This window comes from Strix uralensis, chromosome 5, assembly GCF_047716275.1.
Source record: "Strix uralensis isolate ZFMK-TIS-50842 chromosome 5, bStrUra1, whole genome shotgun sequence".
In the NCBI taxonomy this organism is placed as follows: domain Eukaryota; kingdom Metazoa; phylum Chordata; class Aves; order Strigiformes; family Strigidae; genus Strix; species Strix uralensis.
The window spans coordinates 72,376,160-72,391,985 of record NC_133976.1 but is presented as its reverse complement, the minus strand read 5'-3'; the positions used below and the strand labels follow the sequence as shown (position 1 = coordinate 72,391,985).

The window sequence follows — 15,826 nt, the reverse complement described above, 5'->3', positions numbered from 1 at the left end:
CAGCACATTCAGTGACAGTGGGGTAAGACTACACAAACAAGCAACAGACAGACTAATTCCAATTTAACATCCAAATGTGAGTATCAGCTAGACAGAAAATGCTCGTAACTAGAAAAACTGCCTGTGTATTCCCTTTCATCAAAACTTCTGCATCTAGGGGAAAAGAACTGCCAGTCGGTAGAGGAGAGGAGTAGGAAAGACAAAGATACAGATAAACAGACAGCTGAAGCTTGATGAATAGCAAGGTAACTTCTCTGGAAGGTGCGTTTGTGTGCACCAGGGGCACAGGGGGAAAGGCAGACTATGTTGTCCTCTATAGCTTCACAGCCTGAAAAGCTTTGATCTGGTGAACGGTTCGCTCTCAGTTGTTTCAACTCTGTGGCTAGGAATCTGAAAAATATCAAATTTTTGAAGAGTAAAGAATTTCAAAGAGCCTGTGAATTTCCAGTGAAACCCAAGCCCACTGTCAGAGTCTCAATGCTGGAAAACCTGGGATTGATCTTGTACTGTTTTCCCTCCGCAGACCTGTGCGTGCTGTGGGTGAGAGTGTGCCTTGTGATCAAACATGATCCTCAGCTCGCCACCGACAGCAGCACGCTCCAGAAGTCATGCAGCCGAAAACTCCCAGCCACTGGTGGGCAGCTGCTTCAGAAGAGGCTCACCGAGGCAGCCAGGGATGGAGGGTCCTCTGGACAGCCACTGAGATACTGGTGGCTGATCCTCAGGAAATTAAAAACCAGACCTCATAAACCCGCTGTGATAACGTTCCTGGAAAAGGTCCATTGTACCCCAGAGCATTACCTACCCCACGCTGGCGGGAGCCAAAGGGATGTCCTGGACATGCTGCTTTGAATTGGAGACTGGCCATGGTCTAGCCCTCCTGCATGGAAATGTTTTGAAAAGCAAAATGCATTGCCTATAGGAGTCAATGGTGTCTGCTTTGGCTGCACCCCCTCCACTCCATATGCAGCAAGCTTTTGGCAGCGAAGGCTTGTTGTGTAACCAGCGTTTGCAGCAAGCACCATGACCCAATAAAATGCCTATCAACCTGATTTCCAGAGAAGTACTACCTACCTGGGTTTGTACATTAAACCAAGAAAACTGAGATGCTGAACACTTTCACGTGGCTCGGGGAAAGCAGGTTCCTCTGGGAACCTGCTACTGTAGGATGGCCTTTGCTTTGTAGCACCATCTTCCAGACAGGCTTCCCCTTGACCCCCAGCCCCCTTGGAATAAAGAATAGATTTTACACTTCATGTATGGACTGTCTGTCCCCTCGGTGGTCATGACAGCAATTCTGATCAACACTGTTGTTCTCCCTTTTGTCTAGAAGTGAGGCCTGAAGGTGCCCACAGGACTTACATGTAGGGCTGAAGTTAAACACCTTTGGGCACACGATAGAAAGCACTGACAAAATAGGCAGAACTTTTCCACTCAGGAAACATGTACAAGCCCAGCTAATTAAGAACTGATACACCACAGAGGTCTATTTTAATGCCAGTTTCTAGCCTCAGGTTCACAAAAATCCCATACCAGAGTAGTTGCTGCACTTGACATCTATTGCCTTGGCAGAACTGACTGGCACAGAGACACACTTCTCCAGCACAGGTCTGCTGTGTGCCTCTCCGTAGTTCATTCCCTTTGAAGTAACAACCAGGATGATTAAATGCATTGCTCAGAAAACAGTCACAAATCTCTATGAAAAGGAATATGTGCCAGTTTTTATGTACAAGCATTTCTTCAGCTTTCTGCGGCACTGAATTCTCATTTACTTGATTGAAACAGCAAAGAAATACAGAAAGCCAGCTTACAGAAACAGCAGTTCAACCACAGGACAATGTTATCTCAAGGCAGTCTTAGTAGAAATGCATTAACTATTTAATGCAACACCACAAATCAGGATTCTTCATGCCCAGAGTGATCAGCCAAGGGAGATCACAGGCCAACTGCCAGCAGAAACTAATATAGCTTGATGCCTAAAGATACAGTTTAAAAAAAAAAACTTCTCAGTTTGAAATTACTGGTAGGATTTAATCTGTTTCACACACCTTGAGACGTGCTGTACAATGGACTTTTCCCTTGTCTTACTATGGTGTTAGTAATACAGTCTGTTTATCCAGAGGCCTCCTACTTCTTTCCCCTCAAGAATGGCAGAAGAAAGAAACACTGTGCAAAACGTCTGAAGCATGACAGCCCACTGCTCAATGCCCTGCTAACACTCGAGCTCCACTTCAGTACACTGTTTACCTAAAGCTGGGTAGCTCTTGAAACCTTTCTAATTGCATTCTTCCTCAACTTTCATCTAATACAAACAAGAATGTTTTAACAGAGGTTTGGGACTGGGTTTTCTATTGCAACAGCTTACCCATAGCAGATTTTGGGACGGTAAGTCACAATGACTGGAAGCCTGTGTTCTTTAAGGTAGATCACTGGAGAAGGTACGTCCTCTCTGCAGCATACAACAGTCTGTACGGACAGGCTGTAATGTCAGGGCTTACAAATAGCAGGATTGCCAACACCTCCATTTCTGCCTCCACTGAGAAAAGGAATGAATGATGGACAGATTCCATCTTCTCAGATCACCCATGCCAAGCAACACACTGAAGGACATGGAAATGTGGCTTTCATTTACGTCACTGTAAGTCTTCAGGTATTTGGGAACATTAGAAAAAAACATTACCTTTCAGGGACTGAAGCATTCATATTCTGACTTCCAAAGCATTTATTTGCATCCCCATTCACTTGTAATTTTAAGGACAGTAATTTAGTGAATACACTGAACAGATGATTTTTTTCTTTTTAAAGACTGAAAAACTGTCACTATTTCAGCATATTTCATCTTCCAATGGTTAAATAAATCATTATCTGTCTACTTTAATTTATGCATTTGTGTCATGCAAGATTGGAGACAGGTTACACAGAACATATAGTCATGTTCTTAGGCCAAACTGGGCCACACCAAAGGTCTGTCCAGACCAGGATCCTCTCTCCAGCAGTGACCAAAAATTAATGCCAAGCAAAGCATATAAGAACATAAATTTCTTCCAGTTTCTAGATAGCATGATGTCCCTGAGTTGGATGTAGTTTCTGCATATTTAGTAGCCTGGATTTCTTTTTTTAACTTGGCAAATCTCTCTTTGAGCCTGCATAAACTTTCAGCACACCCACAGCATCCTGCAGGAAGGAACTCCCCAGCTCAACTACTTGTTGCAAGCCACCTCCTTGCCTTCCTTTGCACTGGCTCCTCTTAGATTCATTTGATACACCTTAATTTCTACATGCTCCCCTCCTCCACACAATCATAGATGCATAGACCTCTTACACTCTCAGTCATCTAATCTACACTACAAACAGCATAAGGGCTGACAAAAATCTGACCTCATTACTCAATACTTTTTCAAACCCATAACTTACACCTACCCCTAATCATAGCGACACTCCAATAACCCTTGCCAGCCTCTGGACAAACCATGCCTGTACAGCTCACTAGTTGACACAGAAACCTTGCAAGAGTTAACAGTACTCCTTTGGGTTCATTCTATGTCAGCCAAGACCCCAACTCCAGATCTAACTTTATGCGTTTCACAAAAGACTGCCACACATTTCCAAACTACTGTTTTTATTCCACTTGTCAGCAGCCTTCCTCCTAGCCCCCCAGAGTTGGACAAGTCCTACAGTAACTTTCAACTCTGTTGAAAACCATAACATTTACCCTGGCGAGACATGCACAATAACCACATTTCCAGCTCAGTGCAAATAAAGGCGACTGCTTACAAACAGAAACTCCCATTAGTGCCCAGCACGATCTTCAGAGAGTTACAAAACAACTTGTCTGCTGCCTGAGCACTAACCCTTGCTTCAGCCATAGTTAAGGTGTCAGTAACCACCTCAAGATCACCACCCAACACTGGACTTTCTTTTAGTTTCATGGGGCTTCTCCCTTCTGGTCTTGACACGTAACTTAGCTCTTCCACTCCCTTCCTCCCAGTTCAACCCAAATTGCAGATAACATCCTGCCTTTAATTCAGTGCTGTGACCTAATTACTGACTTCAAAATCTTGTTAAAAGTTTCTCACACCAACTATTCATATGCTGCTGTTGTAGGTATCTGCAGTTAAGGAACAGACACTGCTTAGCAGCTTCTCTGAGCTTGGGCCATAACCACACTGGATATCCACCAGTTGGGCAAGCAACCACACACACCAGCACCTACTTGGATGTTCAATATCCTCAAGCCTTGATGTCCTAGACCCTAACCTAATGTCACCCCTAACACTGGGGCCAACAAGTTGTATCACATCCAAATTCACCCTCAAGCAATTTACTCAACTAACACCACTTCTATCCTGTGGAAGTACCAGGCTTTAAAAATATTATCTCTTCAGCCTCCCTCTTCCTAGCACCTAAGCTGAACACCAGCCCTGCACCTCAGTCTAGTCTTCCCGCTGACCAGACACACAGATCTTCCTGGAAACTAAGCCAATATCACTCAACCTTGCTGGCTCCATATGACATCCCAGTCCTGAACTCCTGATCACTGGCACAATGTCAGTTCTGCAGCAACAGCTTCACCTCTGACATGGTAAGATAAAGTCTCAGGTGAGAGTTAATAGTTTGAGTCTGAAAGAGGAGGTGAGAAAGGAAATGGTTTGTTGCCAAGATAAGGGTTGTGGTCAGTGAGTGCAGCATGGCTGTCAGTTCAGAGTCACCAGGTCTCTACCTACCTTGCAGGACTGACCACTCGCCCATTCGGCAAAAATTTGCTACCCCTGCTGTCCAGAAACCTACCCTAAGGTATCATCCACATTGACCAATTAGTCTTCCCACAGCACCATGAGACTGGCAAGATACAACAATAAAAAAAAACAGCTCTCATTTTCGATTTCTTGTTTGTAGGTGGACCTACTGGCCTTAACATGAAGACTACTACCAGCAGCGCAGCTGAGCCTATAGGTAGCTCTGCAGCAGTCGGTGGGTCACTGACTATTTTGAAGTGAAGGGTTAGGGTCTGGGTTCAGGAAAGAAGGTGTTGCTGAGCAAGCCTAACGTGCTAGCAGGTGGATCCTGCAGGCTTATGGTGGTGCATGGGATCAGGATAGCCAGGTTTTGGCCTCTTTCAGGTTGTTTGGTTGCAATTTCAAGGCAGAGGTCAGCTTAAGGTTTGAGTTTAGAGAAATAAGAATTGCAGAGAAGAATTTATAAACATACTCTGCAGGTACCTCACATCTAAGATGAAGGCTTATGCCAAGAGACTAGGGTTAAGGTCAACAGAAGCTCATGACCCAGCTTCTTTCTGGATCATACAGTGCCCAGAGCATGAGGACAGGGACTGTCCTATCTGTGATAGGTCAGCAATAAGATCCACAACAGAGAAAGCTGCAGGTACTGAACTGCAGCAACACATTGTCAGTGCCCTGATGAGCCTCACCTGACCCCACACCTGATGCTCATTGCCCTAGGAGCCCCATTTCAGCTCAGCCCTGTCTCCTGGATGGACCTTGGACCTGTGCTGTAGGTAGCTTGTCTCCTGGATGGCTCAACCCAGACACATGTTCTTGCTTGTCCTTATTCCTGCCTCTCACCCTTTCTCCTCGATGGACTTTGGGCCAATGTTCCAGCCTTGTTTCCAGTCCCATCTCCTGACTGGACTGACCAGGATTCAGCAACAAACCTACTTCTCAGCTTCTGTTGCCAGGACCTGTGCCTGAGCATCAACCATGAGAGGCTGGTGCTAGATCAGCAGGGAAGGAACTGACAAACTATATTTAAGTCTGCATATTAGAAAGCCACGTAACGGCTGGCATCTGGGCTTGCCAAAAGGATGGGTTTTCTGGATGGAAGATACGAGCTTCTGGGTAAATTGGCTAAAGTGAGGATTAAGATCAAGCTCAGCAGAAGTGGATGAACTGGGATAACTAGAGGGTTTTAGAATCCCTCCAGAACAGTAACACTGTTTTTTACTGGCAAGGGTTTCCTTAATTAGGTTTGGAGCAGGTAGATGTTACTGGACTGCAGGTGAAGCCAGGGATGTTGCTGGGGCTGGGGAGGACCTCAGCCAGCAGCACTCTCACTTGTCTTTCATAAGGCTGTTAATAAAATCCACAGTGCCAGTGGTAAAAATAGTCACTGTTTCATACCCCAAGAATGACTTAGCTTTTGAGTTTAAAAAACCTTCCCCTGTCATTACAAGATGTAAAGAGACAAACACATGAAAGACATTTGCAGCACAGAGTATGTAACTGGAATCAGGCCAGGATCATTTATGACTTGATGACCCCCATCTCAGCATAAACATATCAAAAAGGGACAGCAGCAAATCCTTCATGCTGTGCCGCACAGAGTCTGGTAGTAATGACTCTGCCAGAAATGCTGCGAACAGATCAGAGCTTTCCAAATCAGACAACGTGTTTCCTGGAAGCACTTTCAGCCTTGATGGTAATATGAGCTGTTGTCACATTGTCATAAAGGTCTCCCAAATGAGATCCAGTCTGATCCTGCAGCAGATGTTGAATAAGGAAGGATTGGTTGATCTTAACCTGTGTCTCAGCTGCAATTCCACTGTTGGAATGAGGAGTCAGCAAGGCCAGAAAGTGACACAGAGGACTCTTCCTATTTCAATTTGAGACATCAGGAAATTCCTCCAGAAGCCTCCAAAGTGTCTTTCCTCAGTTCAATAGCTAACCAGAGCACACAGTTATGCACATGGCCCTGTCTTAAGAGGAAATCAACTTCCTACCAACTTCTCAGAGCATTGGTCTGGTCAGGTCTGGAAGGAAGAGCTAAGTCACAGCTGCCACTTCCTTGCTGCTCTGGCCCAGCAGAGCCAGAGGTATGTGGTGTCAGCCAACCTAACCACACACCAGGTCCCATGCAAGGAAAAAAACCCAACATTTTTACTGAATTTAAGCATTTATGTCTCTTTAAAAAAAAAAAAAGTGGTAAAATAAAAAAATCTGTTAACACAAATTTCAGGCTCATTGTTTTTAATTAATCTATGGCAGCCCATCCTATGCTCAGCCAGAGTTGTGCAGTACTCTGTGCCACTGGGGTCCCGCCTTCCACCTTCACTGGTCAGCCACTGATATTCTGCCAACAGGCATGGTCATCCCCTTTTTATACAAACTTCAGCTGAAGCTGAAACTCTGAATGTTGCATCCTATACCTCAGGAGCAGACAGTTTTAAGGTTTAGGATTAGGTTTCAGTCATTGGGCTTTCTGGTCCTGTGCTCAGGCACTTTAACTATATTCTTTGGGCTTTGCATAAAAATAAGCCCACATTTTTCAGTAAGAAAGCATCTATAAGATAACTCTACAGGACCTGGAGCATGCTTTAGGGTTCAAATAATGGTGGTTGCTTTCTATTCTAGACAGAGCAATAAGGAGAAGTAATTAAGTTAAGACAACAAAACAAGTCTTCTCATTTGCCATCTGTAAAACATTTTAGTGCAGGGAAAAAATAACATCAAGACTACACTTTTGAAAACTTTCATTTGATTAGCGGCATTGTACCTCGTCAGTAAATAAGGTGAGAATGAAGCTGGATTGTCCTGCTCCGAAAACATCGGCATGGATCCTCCCATTATCCAGAGGCGGAAATACAACACAAGAATCACCTTCGAAGAAGAAGAGCTCGGTTAGCAATGCGCTACTAAGAAGAACTAAGGCCTCCAGCAAATGTTTTGTTGTGATAGGTCTCCATGCTCTGCTCTGTGCCTAGAAGCGAGTCAGCTCAACAGTTTAGGCAAAATTCAGTTTTGCCACGCTATGCAGGGTGACAAACGTGCCAACCCTCAGCACAGACAGCATGCTATGTTGTTGTGTTCCCCCCATTTTTTATGTGTACATTTCTGACAGCAGCTGGCATATCTCAGCTACCCACGACAAAGGCAGCATTTTGAAGGACAAATCTGAGCTGCGTCTCAGACTGCAGAGTTTTGCTCTTGATCTCTACCTGAATACAGAGGGGAAAAACATGGCTTATGTCTTCAAAGCTATTATTGTTCATCCATGCTGGCACAGGTGTAAGGACAAGCTCCATGGATGTTTCTCATGCTGTGTAATCCTAATCCCTGTAAGGACTTCTGTGGTCTGGCACCCCTCCACCTTTCTGGGTACTACTTGTCAATGGACAAGCAAGTGGATTTGGCTCCTAGAGCAGCACAGGGAGTTGCACACCCAGCACACCCCCATGGAGGTGCTTGTTTTCTTCCCTGCAACATGCCAAGTCCTGCTTGGAGCGCGGCAAGCAGAAGGTATTTGCAGGCAGAGTTTTTCTTGTGACCCTTACCGAGCCCTGCACTGAAACTAACAGCATACCACTGAGAAGTCAGCCCAGCACTAGAGAGTCCCCCTGTATTTATGGCAGGAAATACTTGCAGATGATTACACAGTTGTAAGGGCAATCACTATAAATTAAAAGAACATTTGAACTGAAAACACAGCAGTAGTCTTGTCTCTGCCCAGCTGAAGTTTTCTAGACTATTCTCCAAGACTAACTTTGTATTAAGGTCTACCATCAAAGCTTTCCAAGTCTTTTGGGATACCACCATGCAATATTCATTCTTGTCACATACAACAAAATACATGGTCAAGTCCATTCGTACTTACGTAGCTTATCACCAAGGCAGCTCTCTTCAAAAAAGGCCTCGCAGTATACAAGAAATTCTGGTTGTTATTTGCAGTCAGGTAGCTGAAATATAAGAGAACAAGTATCTGTTGAAGTACTTTGAAACAATAATACATTTTTCAAACTAGAAAAAAAGCTGTGCATTGTTTTAACCACCCTAAACTAATGGGCAGTAATAATGACATGACTCTTACTCTTCAAGCTCTTTCCACATGACTTAAGTAAAATATTGAGACCACTTCAAATAATACACACTATAATACATTGCAGTTTCCCCATCAAAATCTGGTTTTGGTTTGGTTTTTTTTTAAATCATCAATTAACTCCTTAATCCTCAGAAAACCCCCATGTGTGTCTCAGTAAGATTGCTGTCTTCAGACTCCCAGAAGACTATACCGAGACACATTTTTAAAAGGTCACCCACACAGAGCAGTTCAATTTTAGGCCATGATTAAAATGCAAAAAGTCCTTGTTCCCAGCTCTCTGCTCCGTCTCTAGAGACGGGAATAACTGTCTAGTAGAACTGAACTTATTTTAAGCTTTTTTTTTTTTTTGAAGTGTATTCTGCACGCTTAAGTTTCATTACAAGTCTGCTGACAAGGTCTTATGATAATTAACTGCACAAGAGACAAACACACAGGTGGCTTATTGTTGTAGGAGTGTTCATAAAAACCTTCCTGTTTCTCAATGAGTAAAATTAAACTGTATCTGGAGCCAAAACGGCACATTTGTTTTAATATAGAGCAGAAGCACTTGCCAAATTCTAAGGAGCTTTCTTAATATAACAAACGGTGCCATACATATGACATTAATTCAATGATAATTCCATTTCTATTGAACCTTACAGAGACTTCATCATTGTAATAAAGTGATGAGAAACAAAAAGAAATACTGAAGAGACAACAGGAATATTTTAAGCATACAGAATCTAGAAAACTATTTTAAAAATTACAAATAATTTTAAGAAGTTATAAATATCAAGTAAACAAAATAAATTCAGAAGTAAAACCTTTGCAGGTTCCTCTGTGTAACATACAATCAGTATCGGGGTACTCTATTTAAATGATTTACAAAAACTGCAGCATGAATCACAACACCTGCACGCAAGTTACCCTTCCAAGCATGAAAGCATCATACTTGTTTCTCCCAGGAACATCTAACATACAAAACGCATCTTATTTTCTGTCCAAATTCCTCAAGACAGTCTATCATCTGATTGCTTCCACCCTTCAAGTCTTCAAAAAACAAGATTGCAGCACTTCCTAATGCTGCCAAGAGTCTGTAATATCTGGCTTTTTGTTCAAATTTTCTACAATAGGAGGTTTGCAAGCCTGGTCACCATGGCAAGATGGAGAAAAGATTACACTGCAGACAAAAGCACCAGGGGCAAAGCCAGCAAGAAACAGAGGCAGCATTTAACAAGAAGTACATCTGGGTGCTCTCTACAAAATAACAGCTCTTCAGAAAACCTTCCCTAAGCAGTGTGCCTAAAACTTAGGAACTAAACCATACATTGTAAAGCAAGCTGGATGACTTTCAGTCTTTGGTGTTTACTTATTTACAAATGTTGACATTTAAGCACCGAATCTGACTTAAATGTCAGACTAGTCTTCAAGGTCTGAACTCTGCAAAGCGCAAAGTTTTTTGAGGTCCCACTGATTTTAATCAGGCTCCAGCAAGTACAAGTGAGATGAAACTAAGCCTTCAGCTTTCTCTCTCTATGAAAGGTCAGGTTGGCCTTCAAGTGTTCACCATGGCCCTGCTCCAAAGCCCACCGGAGCCAAAAGGAAAGACTCTCGGTGACTTTAATAGCATTTGGATCAAACCCCGGTCTTTTGTTCCCTACAGGAACCTTTTATGAAACTCAACCCCCTCATGACTTGCAGTGGGAACAGAAGTGTTGGGTTGCATCTTGTTTATATTTTTATGGGTGGAGGGAGGAGAGCCCTCCATTAATCATGCTGCCTGACTCTCTTCAAGAACCTGTTTTCACTTGCTTGTAGTTTTAACTAACTGCAACACTTTGGGCAGAAATTTTCCATTATGAATATTTGCTTTAGGTGGAATTATTCTGGGAAAAGATCAGCCAGAACAGTTCAGCTTTTTCTCCAAGACTTCAATGAGAGACAGAAGAGCACTTTTATCAGTGTCAAGAAGTCTGCCAACTTCATTCTTGAAAAACTGCACTACCTCGCACCAGTGACCTAAAACTCGTGGCCATATGTTTGCCACCCTCCAGAACAACCACACATGGTCAGGTAAGCTACAAGTTTGGGGGGCAGCACCTGCAGGGAGGTGGGGACATGCAGACCCTGCTGCTTTGCTATGCTCAGTGAGGATCTGGCTAACAGATCAAGTTTGCATCGAAGATATTCCAGCTGGAACAACTGCTAGGGACAACACACTGTGAAGGTAGCAAGAAGGGTAAACTTCATTTTAGGCTGCTGAGGCTCAGCAAAGCACGCCTGTGCTTCAGGGCCTTGCAAACACTGATCTAGGTCTGGAGACCACTAGAGAGCACAGAGGAACCCTCATTATTACCATCTCTCTGTTCCCTCTCAAGCCTGGCCTGAGGAGAAAATTAAAGCCAGAAAATGAACGTAAATGGAAGGCAGTAGTTGCTCTTTTACCCTTGGCAGTAGAGTGCAGGAATGCTTACTCTTTAAACATCTTGATTTTGACTTCTTTTGTCTGCCTATGAGTAACTAAAGCGTTACCTACATCTCGCACCTTCCTTGCAGCAAGCATAACACCATGCAAGCTACCAAACACAGTTTCAAGGTATGAGTTTATCTGCAAGTCAAAGTTAATTTGAAATACTTCACCAAATTGCAGGGTAGCTCTGCTGCTGCAGAGCAGGCCTTCTGAAAGCATTTCAGAAAATCCTGACAGGCTGCTCAGTTTATGTTGTGGAGCAGTAGCATCTCCAGGAGAAAAAGCAACCCCTGCATCGACACCAACTGCAAATGACCACTCAGTGCTAGAGAGCAGATGTGCAGCAAGCAAGAAGGAACCAGAATGAAAGCAATGGGTAACTGTGAACGGGTGAAACAAGAGAGTTCAGAGAGTCCTGAGCTTTCTGATCCTTCAAACGTTTTTGCTACTTTGCAGCTTCAGTTAAGAAATGTTTCTTTCCACAATAGTTCCATTAAGTAGCAAAACTTTTCCATTTTGAGGAAGCTGCTATCCTGAAGTCTATCTGGAAACCATGAAAGATAACATGGTTCATTGCTTGATAACCCAGCTGTCCGCCCATCAGATCAACCTGTGGAAGTGGCATAAATGTGTGGGTTATGCTCACTGCATCAAAGCTTTACAAGAACCATGTGGTTCTCCAGAGTACCTTATTGAGGCTACTACTTGTTTCAGGGAAGGTAACTAGTAAAACATCTCTCATGTCTGGTGCAGGTGAAGAACTATATACAGTTTACGCATTAAAATCAAATGAACTGGGACCTGGATGAGGAAGTTTGCTACACGTTCGTGACACATAGAATGCTACTGCATTTTACATGTAAAATTGCAGCTGCAGACACATCTAAAGTTACATTGAACTTTGCTCAGACAATCTTAAGATCAGCCAAATCTATTTTGTCTTTAGTTAGAACAATCAAAGAAATTACTATTACAACAGTTTAACTGTTTTATACCCATTTTAAACAGCTGCCTTGTATAAAGTCATTTACAGGTCAGGTTTTCATGCATTTGCCAACCACACCAGGCTGCCAAACATCCCGCTGTTCATGGGAACCACTCCCTATCACTTGCTCCACCCTGACCAGCGCAATGTGGTTCCCTATGCCAAAACACACACACACATGCATTCATTCCCACATTGAGAGCAGGCGGGGGAAGCGTGTAGGAAAACTGTATTGATGGTAGCTCCATGCAGCAAAATGATACCTCCAGAGTAGGCAAACATATTGAGGTGTGGGTCTCCCAGATTTTCATAATGAAATCATAAAATTTGAGGAGGAAATCCAAATCACCAGGTTGGCTAGACGAGTGTGAAAAGAGCCCATTTGGGCAGAGGTTCCACCTCTGCTTTGTGCCAGCTTTCCCACAAAGCAAACCAGCATGTAATTGCCTACTTGCTATCTTTTAAAAGCCCTTCAGCAACACTCCCTGAAGCAACCAGAATCACAACAAACAATAAATCCAAGAAATGCTTAATAATGCAGGGACTTCTCTCGCACAGTTCGAGAAGAGGCCAAGACAGTTATTTGGCAGCTCTGGCTTCCTGAAAAGCACAGCTCATCCTGAAATCAATTACATCATCAGGGCACCCAGAGGTTTTATAATTGAAGACAGCAGGGTAGGTGGCCTAGTAAAACTCAATACCGTGCAGTTTACAGGAATGTAAACTTTGCTGTACCAGATGGACTCTCTGTTAATCAAAACAAACTTTCTAAGAAGCAGGCAGCTTTTATAATTTGCCTGTACCATTGGACGCATCTAGAGTTTACAGTAAGGAGCAGGGCAGCTCCTCAGCTGCCGTTCATTGCCACAGCTTTGTGAGCTATCACAGACCAGTATCGGCAGCACATTTATCCCACGCTGCAGCTGACTCAGCTTTGGTATAAAACATGAACTCACTCTTGTGTTCTCTTTGAAGGCTTTCTCAAGGCAAGTGAACAAACAATTAAAATGTATGATGGATGGTCCCATCAGGGACATGTAAAAGACTAAGATAAGTACACAACGGAACAAGCTTTGGTATTTTGAGAGCTTGTTTTGGCCAGGTCCCTCCGCTGTGAGAAGATCACTGCTCCCATTTATATTCTTCTCAGGAAACAGATCCAGCCCCCAGGCCACTGCCAGAGTTTTGAACTAGCACTTTCAAAACCCTAATATTAAAGGAGGACATTAGAAAGATGAGTATAAAAGCAAGGCTGTTAACTTATTCTTAATTATTGATAACACTAAGACACCTCTAATCAAGACATTTTTAAACTTAGAAGGGGCTATTTAAGAGAATGTCAAAGATTTAGGACATTAGTAGATGCACACCTAATTCCAAACCAGTTTGACAGGCTCCCCTGCTGAGAATGTGCAAGTTTTACAGGAGCCATATTTTGTCTGTAGAGGCCACCTTACCTTTTCTACTTGAAGATGAGTTCCTTATAATCTGTCCAGCCAACTACATCGCATATTGGAGAAGTATCTTTTCAACCTAGCTTGGCCTATATTCCTCCTTGAGGACAACCATTGAAGGGCAAGTGTATGTGATATCCCAGGGAGAAAACAGGAATGAAAATTCATCGTGGAGTAAAAAAAAAATTGAATAAAAAAAGAGAAAAACCAATATATTCCAGACACGTCTGGATTTTTAACTTGCTTAAAATACCTGTCAATGTAGGGAAATAAAATATCAGTCATTGCTACAGGTTTTGCAAGGGAGAAGAAAGAAAAACCCTCCTGCTTCCTTCTTTATGAGTAGTTTTGACATTCCCCACAACATGTGTGGCATCCTTGCTCCTTATCTCCCCAGAGAGTCTTAAACCCCAGCTACCACTACCCACGCAGACCCAGATGCATAAATACGCACAAACAGAAGCAGTTTTACTGACTCTTTAGGGGGCCATGGAATGATTTTATGAAAGTCACAACTGTTCTAACTCATTTGCACTGATAGTGTCACATATTCTCTGTGTACATTGTCACTTGTGACCACATTTGGAGTTCTTGCTGTTTATTGGATTTCTGGGAAAAGCAGAGCAGGGCATAACTCCATTGGCATATACAGCAGAGAAGGCCATCCCACTCGCGGCTTTTCCTTATTCTTTTAGGCAATACATATCTCATTCTGTGTGGGATGAAAGTAGAGGAAGAAAACTGGGAGGAACAGGGAAAGGAAGAGAAAGAGGCACAGTAAGGGGTCAGGAATAGAAAAAGAAAAAAGGAGAGTAGCAAAATGCACTTAACAGATTAAAGATGTGACCAAAAAGATGAAAAAGGGCTTCCTTTCATACCAGACATTCCACCGACGCGACGAGGAGACAAGGTGGAGCAGTGCTAACAGGAAAAATAAGACCTCATCAAAGCACAGCCACCTTCCACCTTCTCAGGAAACCAAAGCACAGTGTCTGCAATTTAAAGCTTCCATCAATTTCAGCCATTTTACTTCCTCTGCATCACACACACCTGAGGCACTGAAAGCCACCGTTAGGCTTGTTATTCCCTGTCCTAGCCCAGTTAAGGGCTGATATAGAGGTATTTCAGGTAACTGCATTATAAGCAGCACTGATAGCAGCTTTGTCTGCTCCACATATTCAACTACAAACCCTATTTTCAGTATTTTCAGTTGCTTGTTCTTTTGACAAGCTTTATTCATTCAGGCTGAAAGTTTTCTCTTCCAGGAGCTTGTGTCAAGCTGAAATTGTTTTCTTCCTTGAAAGTATCAGGTAGAACAGTTAGGCTGTTCCTGAAAAAGCAAGTCAAGAGATTTGCCCATATCAACAAAGTCATGCAACCACTTTATTGGGAAAACTTCGGTTGTTCTGTACTTTGGAGCAGGGATTTGAATTTTAGTAGAGGGACTGCAGAGATGTGCCTGTTGCTGTTTTCAGCAACAACTCGCTCCACTTCTGGGCATGTGACAAGCCACTGGGAAAAAACCTCCATTTGCAATGCTCACTAGAGATTTGTATCAGCTCCCCAGAGTCTCTAGCCCTACCAAACACCATCCAGCAGAAGCCTGCAGGAACAGCAGCAGACTCTCCTTGCATTGCTCCTGCAAAGCCATTGAGATAGGAGACTCTCTCCTGCAATGCCTGTATCCAACCTGGAGGAGACCATTTGCTTGGACTGTAGAGAGCTGAAAATTTGCGTCTGAAGAAGAGGCTATGTGAGTATGTGTTACAAAAAAGAGATGGCATAAAGGAGAAAGAAAGGAAGGTAGGCACAAAGGAGAAAGGGATGGGAACAAAGAGGAGCCAGGAAGGAGAGAAAGGAAGAGAAAGATGGAGATACATGGAGACAGTCAGACCTCTGCTGCTGTCAGAGATCCAGCCACAGGATCCAAGAAATCTGGAGCTCCACCCATTTTGTCCCCAGTGAGCACTCAGGAGCTGGACTGCAGCACCAGAGGGAGGCAAGAGCCCACCTTCCCCAGAACAGCTCCACTTAAGAAAGCAGTTGTGCTTTTGACAAACCAGTCCAATCAGACGGACCCAAAAAAACAGAGGACAGCCAGGACTC

At 43.4% G+C, this 15,826-nt stretch overlaps 1 protein-coding gene across 2 annotated transcripts in view; it reads right to left on the bottom strand.

Annotated features, from left to right (window-relative positions):
* Positions 1-15,826, bottom strand: part of TMTC1 (transmembrane O-mannosyltransferase targeting cadherins 1) — a 185,358-nt gene that overhangs the window by 81,375 nt on the left and 88,157 nt on the right. For both annotated transcript variants that reach the window (XM_074871591.1, XM_074871590.1), the window contains 2 exons: positions 8,608-8,689; positions 7,510-7,613 (listed from right to left, as the gene is read on the bottom strand). In XM_074871591.1, coding sequence (XP_074727692.1) covers positions 7,510-7,613; positions 8,608-8,689 — 186 coding nt within the window. The remainder of the gene's footprint in view (positions 1-7,509; positions 7,614-8,607; positions 8,690-15,826) is intronic.